Consider the following 13,911-nt stretch of genomic DNA (forward strand, 5'->3'; position numbering starts at 1 on the left):
AGCAGGTTCTCATTCAGAACACCTATATGGTAAATACTGGTTTCCATATCTCACATTCCTAAGTTACCTTCAGGAAACTGATTTCTGGATGTATTTCTATCCAAATCTGTTGTTCCTTACAGAAAGACTTACACCATCTCTGTTTTCTTAAAAGCTCTTTCTGATGCCTCAGTCCTTGTTGTGGTCATGGTATAGGCTAAGGTCTTTGTAGCTTGACCTCTTAGGTCTCCCTGCTTGTTCATTTCATTGGAATACCATTATGAATAGAGTCTTTGCTTCCCACTTCTCTGACACTTCTTGAGATCAGCCCTGACTACATCACAAATAAGTCTAATAACCGATGTTACTTACTGTCACAACTTTAAATGTGGATGAAGCAAGTCCACCGTGCAGATTTTTAAATTTGAATAAACAAGTCTTTGGCCAAGTCATATTCATTATTATGAATCATGTTTCTTAGCGTTGTGGTACAAGGTAATGAGAGTACTGTAGGAATGTGGAAATTAAACATAACCACAGGACATGTGCTACTTTAACATGAAGCACAACTCACTGTCTTCTCTTAGAGTGTGTATAAAATCTAGTGATGCTGTGGTGGTGCTGGGTGAAGCTCAGGGCCTTGCCCAGGATAAGACAGACTTCCCTTCTGAGCTACAGCCCAGCCTTATCTTCTTGGTGTTCAAAGAAAATAATGTCATTTTACTAAAGAGAGGTAAGAATTCAAAATATTCACTTGGTTATCAAATTTCCTCATAGTACCCGATACTAGCACTTTGGAGGAAGCAGAGGTGAAGATGGGGAGCTCCTTGGGACTGTGTCTGGGAAAAGCACCAACTTCCTCTCAGGTATAGTGTGGCCCAGCATGCAGAGTTGGTCCTCCCCAACTAAAATGTCTATATTTTGTAACTGATATATTTAATGCTCCAGGAATACTGTTTTTTTTCTATAAAAAGTTTCTTTAAATTTCTTTAAATTTTTATACTATTATACTGTTGAAACCAAAAATACCATTCCAAAGCATATTTCTGAGGTTCTTTTTGTAGTTGAGAAGACTTTGTAAAGTTGAGGGACTACCAGTTTGAACAAGTATGTGTTATAAACTCTAAACACTGACTGGGCTTAAGTGAGTCTTGCAGGGATATAAAAGAGAGCTTCCCTCGCCCTCATCCTCCTTGGCATCCCCTTCTGTATAAAATACCACAAAATGGATCCCTTGCCAGAGTCTCCCTAGAAAATGAAATGTTATTAGCATAGCTCCATTGCTACCTTAATCAAGGCAGTCTGAACTTTGATCCTGTTCCCTGTGACTTCTAGATAGATCTTATTACTTCCCCAGCCACTGTCCTTCAGCCTGCTTTCCTTGGAATGCTAGCATGTAGCAGGCATGGCAAGCTGTGACACGTGAGATAGAGTTAGACCTGCTCTAAGGATGACTGATGAGAGGAGATTTCTGTTTCTTCCTATGGGGCTTTGGGACTGCAGTGTGTGGAGTAAGTTAAATGTTTCGGAACCACAGATCATGTGCACTGTATACAATGACTACAGATTCCTATGGAGTGACTGAATCATAAGTGCGAACACTGGTAAGGTGGTGTGAAAAGTTTTAGGAGGCCAGTTCTTATGAGTAGCATTTTACTTTTACTTGCAGGAAAGTGAGGTTGTTGTTTAAATGATAATGTGAAATCACTCAATATCATCTCGTTTTTACAACATTTGGTGTTTTATCTGCCTGCCTGCATCTTTTTTCAATTCTGGGTTAAACCCAGGGCCTTCAGAATACTGTTCCCAGCCACTGAGCTTTTGATTAGCTCTCTGTGGGCCTTTGACTCTACGTTTTTGAAAATAAATAAGCTTGTAGGGTATTTTAGTTCAGGGGAAATTATTTTCATGCTTTTGTCTTGCTCATAGCTGTTCCTGTTTTTTGCTCTGGGGACTGACATTCACCCTGGGGCAGAGATGGAAGTCATAGTAGAAGAAACCCTCTCAGTGAGAGATGTAAGTAATTGCTTTGGGTTTGGGGGCCATAATATCCTGTGTCAGGATTTGGAAGTTATAAGCTGAGGGCTTACACAGTTATGCTCTCAGAAATTGTTTGTGCTCATTAAAAGGAAATTCAGAAGTTGGTTGAGCCAACCGAGACTTTTAAATAAAATTGTTCTCGTTACTTTTTACTTTTCTGATGATCAATAATAGAATAGAAATTTGAGCTATGCAGACAGGGTGGCACACACTTGTAATCCAGCACTTGAAAGGTAGAAGCAGAAGCATCCATTCAAGGTCATCTTTGTCTATATAGTACTTCAAGGCCAGCCTGAGTGACAGAAACCATGTTTCTAAACAAATGGCTTTAAAAAGAAAATATTGAAATCCTTCATTATCGATTACCTCACTACTATTATACTTAATATATACTTAATATACATATAAAATCACACAACAGGGCTGAGGGGTTTTATATGTTTATGTATGTTGAGAAAAGAAATGAATAACTGTGTTGGTGGGATTTTCAGTAAGCCTTCATTCCTGTATTTGAATTTGAAGATTCTGAATGAACTACATCTATTTTCTCTTAAAACCTATATGTTTTCTTGCTTCATCCCCTGCCACAGTTTACAACCCCTGAGCAACTTGGTAGCAGGAAGCAGCCCTAGTACCCAGGGGATAGCTGCTACACTTAGCTACTTGGTTCTAGACAGAGGAACCAGGGCATCCTGGAGTAAAATTCTGGTACTTGGTCTAGGTCAGGAAAAAGGTGTATGACAAGCTGCATTGTGTCATTACAAAAGACAGTGAAGCTTCCTGTAGAGGCTGAGATCCACTTGTCAATGTGGGATGATTAAACTTCAGGGAAAATAACAGACTGTGTTAAGGAAAAAAATTTAAAAACCAGAAAAGGGTTTGAAGGGAAAAAAATGAAAGAAGGTGTGCTTCCATGCCAGTACTCAGAAGGCTGAAGCAGGAGCATTATATGTTGTGGTAGCCTAAGCTACACAGTGAGGGCCAGGCTATGCAGGGTTACATACCAAGAACTTGTTACCTAAATTGATACATTGAGTCCACATATATGTCCTCATTCACATGCTCACATAATGCAAGCCCTACAAAGAAATACTGCTCACCTGGACTGTAGTAGATGCCAGGGGCCAAAAACTTAGACAGACAACACGTCTCGCTTCCTTCTAAAACTAGACCTCAGCCTCTGATAGGTGACGAGAAGCCAGTTCTTACTTCTCTTTGCTCTTAGGTAGTATCATCAAACTTTGTTCTTTAAGATGAGTTTGATTTAAGAATGTTTTTCCTCAGGAAGTGGATGTTATTAATTATGCTTTTTTTTCCTTCAATCTTTGGCATGTCTAGTCTGATGTTTTACATTGTACTGTGAGGTCAGGACTTGCATAGTTCTTTCCCAAGAGTTTGTGTGGAATGTTTTCTGTGTTAATTCAGGCTGGCTTCTCTGTGTAGGATTCCTAAGTGTATCCAGAACTCAGTCATGCATACTCTGCTTGTCCTTTTAATAAGTGAATTAAATGTTTCTGGCTTTGTCTTAGTGTGTATTTGACCCTTAAGTGGCTGGAATTACAATCATATGCCACCTGCCAGGCCTAGAATTGTGAACAGTCCTGGCTGAAAGTGGCAGAAACTGTTTCCCCATCTGGATTGCCCTGCTTAGCTCCTAGAAGAGAGCTAGCTTGTGAATCATCGAAATTGTGTGTTTTTAATCCATGAACAGTGAAGTAGAATCAGACTTCAGTTATTTCCAGGTTCAAAATCTGGATTTCTCCTCCTCCTCTATATATTAGAAACAAAAAACTAACACTGAGCATAATTTTTTTTACAGTGTTTAAAGATGATGCTGGAGAAGTCAGGTCAGCAAGGTAAGTTACTTACTGTGATGATAAAGCCTGTTCACATCCTTTAAACCAGTTACCTGGAAGCTTCAGGAAGAATTCTCAAGCTGGCTTCTTTCTGTGAGAGTTGTTAAATTTTGTGCATGTATAACAAGTTATCCTGTTCTTATTTGCAAATTAAAAGTAACAGCAGATTGGTGCTAAGTAAAGATAAGTAAGGTTGGGTCTGACAGAGGTTTAACACAGAAAGCTAAGGTTTCTGCCATCTGGGACTGTTCAGGTCTTTTACTGATCTCTAAAAAAAAAATCACAATATCCAAAATTACACATGTTTATTTCTGTGTTGTAGATTAGAAAATGTAGTTCAAATGAAGAAAATAATAAGTTGAAAATAATTGAAAGTGCTTCCCGTGCAGAACAATTTCAGTCAGCGTGGCCAGGCGCCAGAGTGCCTGCTGTAGTTCTCTGTCATTTTCAAGCGTCTTTATAGGCAGAAGCCCTGGCCCTCTCACAGGAGGGCAGTTAATATACTCTGAGTGCACGGCCTTCCTGCAGTGTGCATGCAGTACTTCGTGCACCCTGTAGCAGCCGGACAGCCCTCCACCAGGATCTCCACTAGTCCCAGTTTGTATGAGGAAGCCGAGGCTTTCAGACTCTAGAAGATGTTCCCAGTCTCCACGAAGAGCATTTCTCTGTTTTCAGGGCCCATCTGTTTGTCATTGTGCAGTGCAGTGAAAAGATGATGTTCACTTGTAACTCATTAATGATTTTTTTTAACATATACTTAGATTATAAGGGCCCAATGTGCTGCCTGCCCCATTCCTATAATCCCATCATTTGGAGGGAGAGGCAGAAAGATCAAAAGTTGTAGCCCTGGGCATGAAGGCACACACTGTTAGCCCCAGCACTGTATCATCAACTTGTCTTACTTAGGATTTCTGTTGCTGAAAAGAAAACATGATGACCAAAAAGCAAACTGGGGAGGAAAGGGTTTATTCGGCTTAGACTTCCACAGAGCTGTCCATCATCACCCAAGGAAGTCAGGACAGGAACTCAAACAGGGCAGAAGCCTGGAGGCAGGAGCTGAAGTAAAAGCAGTAGAGGGGTGCTGCAAGTAGAGGGGTTTGATTCTGTGGCTTGCACAGCTGCTTTTTTACAAAACCCAGAGCCACCAGCCCTGGGATAGCACCAGGGAAACAAAAGCAGGCAGATTTCTTTACATTCCCGACCAACCTGGTCTACATAGTGAGTTCCAGGACAGCCAGAGTTATGTAGAGACTGTCTCAAAAAACAAACAAAAGTTCCAAACCACACTGGCAACACAGCAATGCCCTATCTCAAAACAACACAAGAGCTGATAGTGTATGTCAGGGATAGAGTACTTCCCTAGCATGTGCAAAGCCCTTGATTTGATCCCCCACTTCCTTCTGCCTCACTAATCCCATAATCCCCCACACACACAAAAAAAAAAAAGGAAGGAAGAAAAAAAGGAAGGAAAAAGATAGTTGACAATCTTTTTTTTTTTTTTTTTTTTTTTTTTTTTTTTTTGGCTAGTTGACAATCTTAATGTGTTTAAACCAGAACTAACAGCTAACCAGGTTCAGGTTCTTAGAAAGAAGGGTACTGTGGAGACTCAAAGTTGAAGCTTTCTTATTTACCTGAAGGTAAATATAAGAAGTCAGTATACCTTTCCCGTTAGGTATATTTATCAACATTGGTATTCTTTTAATAACCAGGTTTTTAAACTTGCCCCATTCAACATTTTTCCCACAGAAAAAAAATTTTTTTAAAACCACCTGTCATTTCACCAGGGTAGTCAGTCTACTAAAAAACAGAACTCTAATTAAACTCTAGTCCCACTTCATCAACATGCCTCTCAGAAAGTATTGTCTGTTTTTGTTACATTAACTGCTAAGTTTCCTTGTATACCCGAGAAATTTCTCAGGTGCGATACCAAAATCAAATTCAACTTCCTAGGGCTTTCAGAAGAGATTCTGTGCTTAGAAGTGTATGCATGTGTGTTAAGTGTAATCTAGTATACATGTTCCAGAGCTACAAAGTAAACACTGTAGCATAGCAGCAAGTAACTATCATCAGTATTCCTTGCATTGGTGCTCAGCTAGGCTGTGTGTGTGAACTCAGGAGCTTGCTCATAACAGGTAAGTGTTGCTCCTGGGCTACATCCCCAGTGAGTATGCGGTTTTGATTCACAAGTTCTTGCTGGGAAAAAGGCAAACTAAACAAATTAAAGGACCAACTTAATATTTTTCATATTGTGGAAGACATAATTTTCAGACAAAAAATGACTGTCTGCTACTGGATGGAGCCTCATTTGATACCTGTTATTTCTAGAAGGCTCTCCTGGCAAACACTTACAGGGTCTTCTTTAGTGTTCATCTTGCTGCTAATTCCTTCCTAGGAGAGATGTGGCACCTAAGGAAAATGGATTGGTGCTATGAAGCTGGCGAGCCTTTATGTGAAGAAGTAAGAGCCTTTATCTATGTTTTCAAACATTTTATTATTATATTGTGTGTGTGATGGGAGGGGGAGCATGCCACATGTCCCCAGCAGGCATCCAAAAGACAACTTCATGCAGTCAGTTCTCTCACTCCACCTTTATGTGGGTCAAAGTTCTCCTGGCCATCTTGCCAGTCCATCTTTTCTATATTTTTCTCTTTAAAATGGTTAAACCTATTTCATAACTTGATACACAATTCCTTCTTCCCATTATAGGTAGCAATTCTAAAAGAAAAAAAATATTCTTTCTTAGCATACAAAAAAGAATCTATAAACGTGTCTATTTACGTTCACTTTTTCCAACTGCTTTTCTGATGAATGGCAAGTGTGGGCTAGATAGGAACATTTGTGACGTGAGTGGCAAACCCCTCTGATGGGCAGGCAGGCCTGAGGAGTAGTTCATCAGCAAGCAGAGAATTTCAGAGAGCAAATGGCACGAGGATGCTGGAAAGCTTTGAAGACACTCGAACTCCAACCTCCAAATACTCTGACCTCAGAATTTCTCTGTAAGTCAATGTCTCTACCAGCCAGCCACATGGTTCAGCAGCAGGGAAGATCCTGTCTAGGCAGTTGGAATCAGGTAGGCTATTAGTTGGTCTTAAATTGCATCAGAGCTCCTTATCTACCCTCATTCTTAGCAGGTGGCCAAATGAAGCTCTGGCATCTTAGATAGCTGTGGTCAGCACTGTCCCCCTGTGCCTTCCTGCTGTCTGTCTAGGAATCAGCAGTTTATGTTTTTAAACAGGCACAGTGGAGCTTCCACTGGGACACTTTATCAGTCAGTAAAGTCCACCGAGCATCTTTTTGAGTCTGGTGGGGTTGGACGAGAGAGTAATAAGCAGGTATCAGAGAATCCTGAGGTGTTGAAATTAGGTAGCCTCTTCACTGTCTGTGGGTCTGAGTACCACCCCACCATCAGAGTGTGTGAGTACCGCTTGGGCAGACAAAATGGAAGAGCACTAGGCTACACTGGGGTGCGGGGGGTGGCAGAAGGCAGCCTAAGATGGGAGCCCAAGTGAGAAACTGCACAGGCTGAGGCAGAGGAGGAAGGGTTCCCAAACTCCTGGTGTCCAGTCACTGTGGGGAACCGTGTGGATTCAGGAATGAGGCCACCCAGGCTGGTGATGGGATGGGAGAACTACAGCATAGCTCAGGGCTGAGTGTCTGTTTCCAAAGGGCAGGAGCCTTCTGTGGGAAACCTGAGCAGCATGGCTCTGTATGATGAAGGATTCGCCAATGGTGGTTCTTGGTGAGAGACATAGTCCTTGTCCAAACTGTTTATCCATTGTTATCTTGGGAAACTGGTCCATATAACTTACTCAGGGTGGGCCAGAGATTAAATACTTTTTGCAGGAAGGAGTGTCTGGGAGGGGAAGCTTATTGGCCAAACCCTTGGGCCAGCCCATCTAGATACCTCATTAGCATGGAGAACGCTGTTCTGTGCTACTGTGACTAGTAGTCACAATCCTCATGTGGGGTGTCATGATCACGTGTTCCAGGACAGGAACTGGGTTTGCGAGTAGATGAAATGTATACTGTTCTCAGATACAAGAAGTACCAGGGTTTCTGAATCAGTTCAACTGTCCCAATTTTTGTCTGGTGACACAGTTCCACTTGTCCCACGACTATCTACTGTTTTTCCAGAGACAGGCTATTACTACAAACCCAAGCTGGCCTCAGACTTCCTCCCTCCTGTCTCTGCCTTTCAAGTGCTGGAATTACAGGCATCACCACCATGCCTGGGTACTTTCTTCATAATCAGTCCCCAATCAGTATTAGACATTTATCTCAAAGCACATTCATTGTTTTCAAAGCTAAGTCCCTTTCAAACTTGGCAGGTTCTTTCCCATCCTAGTTTCCTATGTCTTTCTGAGATTTAGTCTTGGCCTTCAAGGGCCTACTGGCCTTTCTAATCTCTCCTTGCCCCTTTCCACTGCCAGACTACCGCTTGACCTTAAGAGTTATTTGCTCTTAACTAAATCACTTGAGCAGCTTCCCTGGCCCGGCAGGTGGTCCCCACATAGCCTGTCATACATAGCCCAAACCATCTTCAGTGGCTTTTCTGTGCCACACCCCAGGCCAGTGCCCACTCCTCCGCTCTGCTTCACTGGCAGCTGCTTGTCCTGACTTTCCCTTTCTTCTTCTTTTTTCCCAAAGAAGTTCTTTATCTTACTTCCTCTAGTTTTTCAAATCCATCCTTTCCCCCCAAGAATCACTAACATCTCACATTCCACAAATCATTGTCTGTCTCTTTCCTTAGATCCTGTGTGTCTCTTCTGCTCTGTACCCATAGCTCAATACGTAGTGGTAATTCTGATTCATAGGCTTAGCTTTACCTCCTTTGTCTTCAGTGTCTGCTTGGTTGTTTAGCTCTTGAGAAGATAATAGAAGTATAAGACTTTAAAAAGATCCAATGGTCTCTTTGTTCATTTCAGAAGTGACAAAAAGAATTTCTGTGTTCCCAGGATGCAACACTGAAAGAACTTATGATATGTTCTGGGGATACTTTGCTTTTAACTGAAGGAAAACTTCCTCCTCCGGTAAGAAACTGTTTCTAAATGGCCATTTTGTAAGTAAGTTACTGTTTTCTGATTACTGAGATGATGGGGAGTGAGAAAATGCAGTCATAAAAAATTAGACAGCTTTGCCAAAATCTTATCAGTCAGGCAGATTTCCTTCCCTATTTCTAAATAAAATTAAAATAGCTATATGTAAAAAAATTAAAATCATTATATATTAATATATATGTATATATAATATATAATATATGTTATATTATATATGTTATATATTATATATAATATATGTTATAATTAACATATATTATATATTATATATAATATATATATACCCTTGGCTGGCCTGGAACTTGCTGAATAGACCAGACTAGCCTTGAATCCAAAGAGACCCACCAGCCTTTGCCTCCTGAGTTCTGGGCTTAAAAAGATGTGTCCACCATACCAGGCTTTATACTTAATATTTTAACCTCATCTAAAGTCCAGAAATTAACATTACATTCAAACTAATAATTTACTGCTATTTAATTTCTTATATTTTCAGTATTATAAATTCATCTTGTTTTTAGTTTTTGCCTTTTTAAAAGGTTTATTTTATTTATTTTTTGTGTATGGATATTTGCCTGTATGTATGGCTAGATACCATGTATGTGCCTGGTGCCCACAGAGGCCAGAAGAGAGCACCAGGTCCTCTGGAGCTAGACTTATAATTGTGAGCTGCTATCACTGTTTTGTTTTATTTTTTATTTATTTATTTGGTTTTTTTTGCCTGGAAAAAAAATGGTGCTAATTCTGGTCCCCTGAGAAAGCACTGACCCATTTCTCCAGCCCTTACTTTTTGTTCTTATAGTTAGTACTTAAATTCTCTAAGGTAGGATTATTAAAAGGTATGCATGTTTTTAAAAGACCTTTTTGGTCTGTATTGCCAAAGTGTTTTCCTGACACATTCCAAATGATTGATAGTCCTCTTATCTGTGTGTGTGTGTGTGTGTGTGTGTGTGTGTGTGTGTGTGTTCGCGTGTGCGCTCACGATGCACATGTGGGGAGTGTTTGTATGTTTATGGACACATATAGGAGACACGTGTGTTCACATGCATATTGAAGCCAGCAGTTGACATTAGTTATTATCCTTTTCACCTTATATACTGAGGTATTGTCTCTCGTTGAACTTGAAGCTGGTCAATTCAGCTAGTCTAGCCAGCCAGCTTGTCGGGGGCAATGTGTCTTTCTGCATAGGTGCTAGGGTCCAAGCTCAAGTCACACTTGCAAGCAAGTGCCTTAATCCTGAGCCTTCTGCCCTGCCTGTTTTGAGGCTTTTTTTAAAATAAAGCATCTAAAAAATAAAGCATTTTTAAAAAGCATCACTGCTTTTCTTTATTCATTTGTAATGCAAAAAGGCAAAATGATAAAGCAAAAAATGTTTCCAAATTCTAATATTCAGATAAATGACATTCACTTATTAGAAAATTCAGACAGCATAGAAAGCTGTTTGTCAAATGATAAAGCTCTAAAATGAAAAGTGAGGGTTGTGTCCATGTCTCCCGTGTGCACCCTCCTAAGAAAATGCTCTGCCAAGCACGGTCATCCAGTGAGGTTGACACTGGAGGACAGTGAGACCCTGTCTCAAAAGAAAAGATAAAGGAGGGGAATGGGGGCTCCACTGTGCATATGTCTAAGCTGCGAGCTACTGAGGATGTGCATCCTTTATGCTCTCCCCTGAAGGGTCGCTCTCTGCAGGGTTTTAAACTCATCTTCCATGTTTGGGTTCATTTACCATATCTCGAGGATTGCACATGGGACCTGCTCTTTTATTCATAATTTCATAGAGTCCTATTGAGCTTTGCACAATGATCTTTAAAGTTAGTGTTTGAATAGGTAATATAATATAAAATTCCAAATATCTAAAGTGTTGGGCTGAGAAAAGTTGGAATGTCCCCTCTCCCCAGCCTTCACCACCCCAGTCCTCCATATTGGCATCCAGTTTTCTCCGTATTCTCCAGAGGTTTATACTTTGGTGTACATACAATCAAGTATGTGTCTTCTATGTATACAGTATACATGTACATGCAGGAGTATTTTTCATTTGCATAGATGATTATATTCTATGTGCCATATTTTGTGCATAACTTTGAATTCATGGCAGTTGTGCCTCAAGTTCCCAAGTCCTGGAACTACAGGCATGCCTGACTTTCACCAGTTTTTTTTATTCATATTTAATGTCTAAGCATGTGCTTTATCAGTACATATGGAGTTATCTCATTCTATAATAACTACATGGTAGCCCACTGTGCGTGTACTTGTGTTGTGTGTGCTGGAGACGGAAGTCAGAACCTTGCATGTGCTAATCTCTCACTCTACCACTGCACTATATCCCCGGACCTATAATTTATCTTGCCAGTCTCTTCTCAAAGAATACTGTAGAAAATGTATACATGAGAGATGGCTCAGCCATCAGCATGTACTGGTTATACAGAGGACCCAAGTGTGATTCCCAGCACCAATAGCAGGAAGTGCACAACTGCCTGTAACTATTGAAGTAAAGACTCAATCTTAAAATGCTCTGTTCTTCAGGGTCACTTGAAGATGCCTATCTGGTGGTACCAGCCTGCAAGGCTGTCAGGACACTGTGAGAGTCGGAACCACTTAAACTGTGCCTTTTCTCAAAGTAGCAGCTGGGGAGCTGCTCCCACCCAAGGTAAAAACAGTGCTCTTAAGAGTCAGCTGCAATACTCACATCAAAAATGCTCTTCCAGAGGACCTGAATTCAGTTCCCATCACACACATGGTGCCTCACAACCATCTGAACTCCTGTTCCAGAAGATCTGACACCTTCTTTTTGCCTCCTTGGGCACTGCATGCACATGGTGCACAGACTGCTTTCAGGAAACACACACACACAGAATTGAAAATGAAAATCCAGTCATTCCTTTTTAACAGATGATTTCATACTAATATCCATTAATTGTAAGCTCTTTGAAGTACTATAATCTTAGCAATTGCCTACCCTGTTATGATAAAAACTGCCATGATCAAAAGTAACTCGGGGAGGAAGGTTAAATAAGCCTCATACTTTACACAGTTTTCCATCATTGACGGAAATGTCAAGATAGGAACTCTAGCAGGGACCTGAAGGTCGGAACTTGCAGGGCTGTAGCTCGCACATGGGCATGGGTCCTGTTGGGCTGCATTGTGGTTCCCGCACATCCGTCCCCCAGGCGGCTGGAACCGCCTGGCTCAGGGAGCAGAAGCACAGGAATTTGACTGAGTTCGCTCCACGCATCGCTGGGCTATAAGAAGCCGCCAAATTCCAACCAGTCATTGGGAGATCTCAGCCTGTGACCCCGAGGGGCAGAGGTCTCAGGTTGGGGGGTCTCCGGGCCGAAGCAGCTGACCAGGAGACCGGTGGTCTGTCCTTGGGCTCCCAGGCACCGCTGGGAGGTTGCAGAAGGACTGAGATGGGGGGCCGGGAGAGGGGCATATGGGCTGGACCGGCCTGCACCCGAGAGAGGCGAAAGGGAGAAGTTCTGGCAGTGCCCCGATGGAGACTCTTGGTTATGGTGACTTGTTTGTCTGGGTCATGGCTGGCTCAGCTAGTTTGCTTGAGTTGGTGGGCTCCATGGCTAGAACATAGAGAGGTCATCAGCAGGAGATTACACAGTGGCTCAGTAGTCAAAGGCCCCCTTCACGGTCCTCCATGGCAGGCCCCAAGACAAGAGGAAGTCCATGGTTTTAAAAGGTTTATTGTCATGGTGGAAAGTAGATGAAGCTGTACCCTGTGTCCTCAGGGCGGGCCTTTGGTTAAATACCATTTGTAAGGAGGAGGGTCTGGGAAGGAATGCTTAATTGGCTATGCTCTCTGGCCTTTAGGTACCTCATTAATATGGACATCTCTTGAGGCTCTGTGGCCGGTAGTCATGCCCTCTACCTGTGGAGGGGCTGATAGAGGCACTGCCCTATGTAACTGAAAAGCACGGATCAATGGAGGTCTTCGGCCTCCTGTCAGGAGCCTGGAGTCTGTGAGCATGGTGAAATGCATTCTGTCCCTTGCAGGGATACCTGTTGGGTCTCCGGCCATCTCTAGCCAGTGCTCTACCAGAAATCATGCTATCCTTTCACGGTCCCACAGTAACTGAAGCAGAGACCACTTAGGAAATCTGCTTGCAGACTTGCTTCTTAGACTCACATTCTGTTGACTTCTTACAGAACCAGCTGCCCAGTAGTGGCACTGCACACAATCAGGAAAATGTCCCATGGGCTTGCCTACAGACAGTTTGTTGGAGACCTTTTTCTAAGTTGAATTTCCCTCTTCCCGGATGACCTTAGTTTATGTCAAGTTGACTAAAAAATAAACTAGCACAGAGATGTTGAGTATTACTAATACCTGTTACTTTTTCAAAGACCTTTTATGTGGCAGCTCTCAAGAGCCTCAGAGCAACAGCCCCACTTACTGTCATGGGCCACATAATTGTGGCCTCACTGTTCCCATGACCACAAGAGCAGAAACCAGAGCTGGAGTCTAGACCTGCACTGGATAGTTTGGGGCCTTTCTGAGTATACCAAAGACCCCAGGAGCTGCTCCTCAGGTGTCATCTCCGCTGAATTGTTGGAGTACAGGCAGCATAAACTTGCTGTTGCACTCAGAATGCAGCTCATGTATCACAGTGGACACTACTTTACACCAGGGGAGGAACTGCCTTTGCAGAGTTTCCCTTCACTGTAATGAGTGTGCTTCCTCACTGTAAGTGTGGGTAAAGAGGATACATGTGTTTTGGCAGGCCCACCTCTTTAGGGATATAGTGTGATTGCTACATCTTATAACCATATTTGTTCATATGTCTTAAACCTCCACAATGAAATTCATGTAAAACAGTTGAATTCTTCTCTAAGTGTTAGCTGTGGCATCTGCAGAGAATTATTCCGATTAGACTATATTAGTTCACTGTCAGTAGTTCTAAAGATATCTAGGTGATAGAAGTCATGGTTGTAGGGCTGGAGAGATGGCTCAGTGGTTAAGAGCACTGACTGCTCTT

At 42.0% G+C, this 13,911-nt stretch overlaps 1 protein-coding gene across 10 annotated transcripts in view; it reads left to right on the forward strand.

The window, feature by feature from the left end:
• The window catches only part of Usp40 (ubiquitin specific peptidase 40), a 73,986-nt gene that overhangs the window by 48,441 nt on the left and 11,634 nt on the right, over positions 1-13,911 (forward strand). For 8 of the 10 annotated variants that reach the window (XR_013104598.1, XR_004608553.2, XM_076914836.1 and 5 more), the window contains 6 exons: positions 757-845; positions 1,909-1,995; positions 3,839-3,875; positions 6,268-6,332; positions 8,831-8,905; positions 11,453-11,576. Coding sequence is in view for 8 of the 10 variants with exons in the window: in XM_076914836.1 (XP_076770951.1) it covers positions 757-845; positions 1,909-1,995; positions 3,839-3,875; positions 6,268-6,332; positions 8,831-8,905; positions 11,453-11,576 (477 nt within the window). In the remaining 2 variants the exon portion in view is untranslated. Of the gene's footprint in view, positions 1-756; positions 846-1,908; positions 1,996-3,838; positions 3,876-6,267; positions 6,333-8,800; positions 8,906-11,452; positions 11,577-13,911 lie in introns of those variants that run through there. The other 2 variants (XM_076914838.1, XM_076914840.1) reach the window with 2 other exon arrangements.

Source organism: Arvicanthis niloticus, chromosome 17 (assembly GCF_011762505.2).
Source record: "Arvicanthis niloticus isolate mArvNil1 chromosome 17, mArvNil1.pat.X, whole genome shotgun sequence".
NCBI lineage: Eukaryota > Metazoa > Chordata > Mammalia > Rodentia > Muridae > Arvicanthis > Arvicanthis niloticus.